The 6,145-nt window shown below is 43.1% G+C and overlaps 1 protein-coding gene across 1 annotated transcript in view; it reads left to right on the forward strand.

Annotated features, from left to right (window-relative positions):
* The window catches only part of FIGN (fidgetin, microtubule severing factor), a 32,371-nt gene extending 26,849 nt beyond the window's left edge, over window positions 1-5,522 (forward strand). Inside the window, exon 2 of the mRNA XM_052636091.1 lies at window positions 3,268-5,522. Within this exon, the coding sequence (XP_052492051.1) occupies window positions 3,276-5,522 (2,247 nt within the window). The 5' untranslated portion in view covers window positions 3,268-3,275. The remainder of the gene's footprint in view (window positions 1-3,267) is intronic.
* The last annotated feature ends 623 nt before the right edge of the window (window positions 5,523-6,145 follow it).

The raw sequence follows: 6,145 nt of genomic DNA on the forward strand, positions 1-6,145 counted from the left end.
AAAAATAGACAATTTTTTTAATAGAAAAAATCATGTTTGTTATGTATATTTGTTGAATAATGCCAATAATGGCTTAACTCAGCTAACTGAAAGGAAGCCAGACCTTTTATGGGTGTGTGTGTACGTGTGTGTATGTGTTGTGTTTGTGAAAAAAATTCCATTGCCTATGACTCCTAAATTATTTTTGAGACCTTTTTTCCAAGATACTTATTCATGTTTCTTCTGTATCAATATAATCAAATTCTTACTCATAGCATATGTGTTTTCTTGTTTTCTCAACTCTGTATTTTGATAATCTTTTAAGGAAAAAAAAAATCCTAATAGAAATTCCCTGGAAATAATTTACAGGACTAATGAATTTGTAGGTCTTTTAGACAGTTCTACATTACAGTCACATTAATATTCTCTCGTTTTTATAAGGCTTGAAAGTAAATCCCATGACACTAGAAGAATTTAGATACTGATTACTTGCGATTGGTTCCTGGTGATTTGCTCTTAATAATTTCCAGTTGAATTTAATGAAAGTATGATTCCTGAAATGCTGCTTCATTAAAATTGCATCTTTTCCCCTTTAAGTGTGGTCTCGGTCATTTCACCCATTTTGCGGTATGTTTTCCTCCCCCTTAAAAAGTAATGATTGAGAAAGCAGAAACAATTAAGAATATCACTTTAGTTCTTCCTAGAAGACTCCCCTGCACCGCCCGCCACCGACACAACCCAGAGTTCCTCTTAAGTGAAATGATGCAAGCTACAGTTGATCAGGACTTTATAATATATTCTTTCCAATTGATGAGATTATTTTTTAAAATACAGTTTTAAAAGAGAAATGTGATGATTTGGGGGGAGATGAAGAAAAGTAAAGAATCTATTGTGTATACAAGAGAAGTAAGGTATTTAGATTTTTTTACTAAAAAATTCATTATATATTCATATATCTGAAGCTTGATTAAGTTATACAGTGCGGCATTCAGATTTAACTTAACTGAGATGGTGATTTGCAAATGAATATCTACATGGATCCTTTTTTAAAATCCAAATGCAAATGAGTACAGTTGCAGTAAAATATATTTGCAAATGAATCCTGTTACTTTATTCATTTATTGTGTAATTACTGCAATCCTTCCCACCTTGTTTTCAGTATTTCTTAATCATTAAGTCGGAAGCATGACAGCAGTGCCAGCCCTGGCATGATTCTCTTTGACTAAAACCTTGTAAATTAACACAATTAGCACAGCATCATCCTGCTAATTAACTTCCAGTGTCTGGTGCAGTGGTTTTGCAAACAAGGAAGAGGGAGTCAGAAGGGAATCAACATGCCATTCTGTTACCAAACTCTGTGCTCTGTTCAGTTTAGCTCAGTAAGTCAAAGCTGGCCATGTCAGAAGCCAGAGTCAGGTAATGAAGAGCTAAAGGGGTTGGAGGAGGAAAGCATAAGGGGGTAGGAGCTGTCAGCATAGACTGCGGTAATTCAGAAGGGAGCTGATGCCACAGATGCTTCATTTAGACCAGACCTCCTTCTTATCAAGGAATCTCTGCCAGAGGGCACAAGAGAGTTTGCAAAATTCACTTAGGGTAATACAAAGGAGATTAAGGAAGCCTGCTTAATATAGCTGTATCAGAATAGGAAGTGTTCCAATCAAGAAGAGATTAGGAGGAGTCAGCACTGGGAAATAGAACAGGGTTCCAGTGCTCTTCTGTAACTAAGTATATGAGAGTCCTCAAGGGTACATTATAAATCCCTTTGGGTACTGGTTCCCTAATGTGGGAAGTAAGGTAATGTCTAAGGTCTCTTTGTAAACTGTAAAATTCAAATGATTCTCTAACTCTGCTTCATATTTTCTCTCTCTTTTAGAATACATTTATCTATTTATTTGGCTGTGTTGGGTCTTAGTTGCTGCACTCAGGATCTTTCATTGCCATGCGCAGATTCTCTAGCTGTGGCCTGCGGGCTCAGTAGTTGTGGTGCTCAGGCTTAGTTGCCCCACAGAGTATGGGATCTTAGTTCCCCAACTAAGGATCAAACCTGCATTCCCTGCATTGCAAGGTGGATTCTTAACCACTGGGACAACCAGGGAAGTCCTTGCTTTGTATTTTCTCTTAAATGAGAAAATAGTCCTGTATAGTTGGCTACATAGTCACCTTGCTTCACTTAGTAGCAGATGATAGAGTTACATACACGTAGCATCTCATTTTCTAGTTGTACTGTTCGAGTATATGCCACTACACATAAATGTAAAGAGTCAGAATCCAGATTCTCTCTGTTCTTATCTTCCCTTTTACCTGCTCCTTTCCTATCTCCCCCTTACTCTCTTCATAAATATATATGAATATATATATCCATATTTATATATATATTCTCCCCTCTTAGTGCCTTGGAAGCTGTAAGGCACAGGGGAAGGTGATAACAGAAGGAAGGAGAACACTAGCTGGAAGACCGACAGACGAGTGATACTTGTTTTTTGGTTGTTTTTTTTTTTTCAGAGTTTCAACAACAGAACTGAGAGGCAGAAAGGAGCCAGTTGTCATTCATACCGAGTTGTAGGCTTTGTGTGATGAAAGCGGTGGAGCGCTGCCTGGGAGATTGCTTTGCTGCACTCCACGAAGCAGATTTGAAACTGTCGTGTACCCCTTTAGATGAGAGTTGGATTATGGAATGACCTGCTATGTCTGTGTCATATTGTTCTGCACAGGGAGCATTATACTGTGCTAACTAGGTGTTCAGTACCAAATAAGAGAGGTATCCTAGATGCGATCTGTCAGCTGTGTCTCATTTTTATATTGGTTAAAATATAAAACAGAAACTGTGGTGTGAAGAGGCAGGATAGCTAGATATGGCCCATGTTAATACTATCACGTGCTAGATGTTAAAAATGTATGCATATTATATATTGTGAGAACCTGTGATTGAATTCTAATTTGACAGGGATGTGTGTGTACATATATATGTGTTTCTGTGTGTGTGTAGCAAGTAACTCTATGGGCTTAGCAGAAATAAATTTGCTTATTACTCAAGAATGAAAAAACTGTAGGTCTTCTACCGAGTTTTCATTTAAATTCCGTTTACTTTTTATCCAGGGCTGAAATTCAGTCCCTTTTCCAGATGTATGCATGGTAGAGACCACAATAGGTGTTATAAACTGTGGAGATCCTTTATAATGTCACTATCATTGGTAGGAAATAGTGGATAACAAAAGAAGTTGGGTGGAAAAGCTTTAATAGTTCCGATGAGCATCAAAATAAATTAACCTTCTCCCCCCACATCTTCAGGCTTGAAGATGCAGTGGACGCCGGAGCACGCCCAGTGGCCCGAACAGCACTTTGACATCACCTCTACCACTCGATCTCCTGCCCACAAAGCTGAAGCTTACCGAGGCCACTTGCAGCGCACGTACCAGTACGCCTGGGCAAACGACGACATATCTGCTCTGACGGCATCCAACCTACTAAAAAAATATGCAGAGAAGTATTCTGGCATTTTGGAAGGCCCTGTGGACCGACCCGTACTCAGCAACTACTCGGATGCACCATCAGGACTAGTGAATGGTCGGAAGAATGAAAGTGAACCCTGGCAGCCTTCCTTGAATTCAGACGCTGTTTATCCCATGAACTGTGTTCCGGATGTTATCACTGCCAGCAAAGCTGGAGTCAGTTCAGCCCTCCCTCCAGCAGATGTCTCTGCAAGTATAGGGAGCTCTCCTGGGGTGGCCAGCAACCTGACAGAACCTAGTTATTCGAGTAGTACCTGTGGAAGCCACACTGTACCTAGTCTTCATACAGGGCTCCCGTCTCAGGAATATGCCCCAGGGTACAACGGCTCGTATTTGCATTCTACTTACAGTAGCCAGCCAGCACCTGCACTTCCGTCACCTCATCCTTCTCCTCTGCATAGCTCCGGGCTCCTGCAGCCGCCACCCCCGCCTCCTCCGCCACCAGCCCTGGTCCCAGGCTACAATGGGACTTCTAACCTTTCCAGTTACAGCTACCCCTCTGCTAGCTATCCTCCTCAGACTGCTGTGGGGTCGGGGTATAGTCCTGGGGGTGCGCCCCCTCCTCCTTCCGCATATCTGCCTTCAGGAATTCCTGCTCCCACACCCCTGCCCCCCACCACTGTTCCTGGCTACACCTACCAGGGTCATGGTTTGACACCGATCGCACCCTCGGCTCTGACAAACAGTTCAGCAAGTTCTCTCAAAAGGAAAGCTTTCTATATGGCAGGGCAAGGAGACATGGATTCCAGTTATGGAAATTACAGCTATGGCCAACAGAGGTCTACACAGAGTCCTATGTACAGAATGTCCGACAGCAGCATTTCAAACGCAAATCGGGGGAATGGCTTTGACAGAAATGCTGAAACATCATCCTTAGCATTTAAGCCAACGAAGCAGCTAATGTCCTCTGAACAGCAAAGGAAATTCAGCAGCCAGTCCAGTAGGGCTCTGACCCCTCCTTCCTACGGTACTGCTAAAAATTCATTGGGATCAAGATCCAGTGAATCCTTTGGGAAGTACACGTCGCCAGTGATGAGCGAGCATGGGGAGGAGCACAGGCAGCTCCTCTCTCACCCCATGCAAGGCCCTGGACTCCGTGCAGCTACCTCAGCCAACCACGCCGTGGACGAGCAACTGAAGAATACAGACACACACCTCATTGACCTGGTAACCAATGAGATTATCACCCAAGGACCGCCAGTGGACTGGAATGACATCGCAGGTCTCGACCTGGTAAAGGCTGTCATTAAAGAGGAGGTTTTATGGCCTGTGTTGAGGTCAGACGCATTCAGTGGACTGACGGCCTTACCTCGGAGCATCCTTTTATTTGGACCTCGGGGAACAGGCAAAACATTATTGGGCAGATGCATAGCTAGTCAGCTGGGGGCCACGTTTTTCAAAATCGCTGGTTCTGGACTTATTGCCAAGTGGTTAGGAGAAGCAGAGAAAATTATCCACGCCTCTTTCCTCGTGGCCAGATGTCGTCAGCCCTCAGTGATTTTTGTCAGTGACATTGACATGCTTCTCTCCTCTCAAGTGAGTGAGGAACACAGTCCAGTCAGTCGGATGAGAACCGAATTTCTGATGCAGCTGGACACTGTGCTAACATCGGCTGAGGACCAAATCATAGTGATCTGTGCCACCAGTAAACCAGAAGAGATAGACGAATCTCTTCGGAGGTACTTCATGAAACGACTTTTAATCCCACTTCCTGACAGCACAGCGAGGCACCAGATAATAGTACAACTGCTCTCACAGCACAATTACTGTCTCAATGACAAGGAGTTTGCACTGCTCGTCCAGCGCACAGAAGGCTTTTCTGGGCTAGACGTGGCTCATCTGTGTCAGGAAGCAGTGGTGGGCCCCCTCCATGCCATGCCAGCCACAGACCTTTCAGCCATTATGCCCAGCCAGTTGAGGCCGGTTACGTATCAAGACTTTGAAAATGCTTTCTGCAAGATTCAGCCTAGCATATCTCAAAAAGAGCTTGATATGTATGTTGAATGGAACAAAATGTTTGGTTGCAGTCAGTGATAACTTCTTTAAAAAAAAAAGGTGATGAATGTTGGCGCGCACACACACACATAAAGCCTGCTACATAGGGTATAGAGCCCCTTTCCAGTAGTGTTTAAATCGCAAAGGGTACTGGGGAAGAAGACGATTAAGTTGCATCTTTCGAGTCAGGGTAGATTTGGAGGAAGAAGGCATCCAATGAGACCTTCGGATGTGAAAGCCCCAGATGACAGAAAGCATCTGCCGATGCTCAGTTTGGTTCAAGCTAGACAACACTCACCAAGGAGCAAGGTGCAAGTGTGTTGATTTCAGAAGGACGTGAGCCTCGTGTGTTGATTCCATTCTGCTGTTCTCGAGATTTAGTTGCTGTCAAGTGCCTGGAGTGGTGCTTTATTTTTTGTTTGCCTCACAATTACATTGGTGGCATGTGCTAATATAAAGAGCTTTAACTTCAAACATTATTGGACTAAAGAGATGAACGGTTGTGTTTCGACAGAAAACCAGATTTTTGCCATTTTAAGAGCAACAGTATTCCTCAATCCTGTCTGTTCTGCAGTATTAAGCTAAGAACAGGTAAAACAGGGTAACGGTAATCTGGACCTTAATTTCTGCAGTTCATTTCTTTTAATGTTCTTGTCTGCAAA

Source organism: Budorcas taxicolor, chromosome 2 (genome assembly GCF_023091745.1).
Source record: "Budorcas taxicolor isolate Tak-1 chromosome 2, Takin1.1, whole genome shotgun sequence".
NCBI lineage: Eukaryota > Metazoa > Chordata > Mammalia > Artiodactyla > Bovidae > Budorcas > Budorcas taxicolor.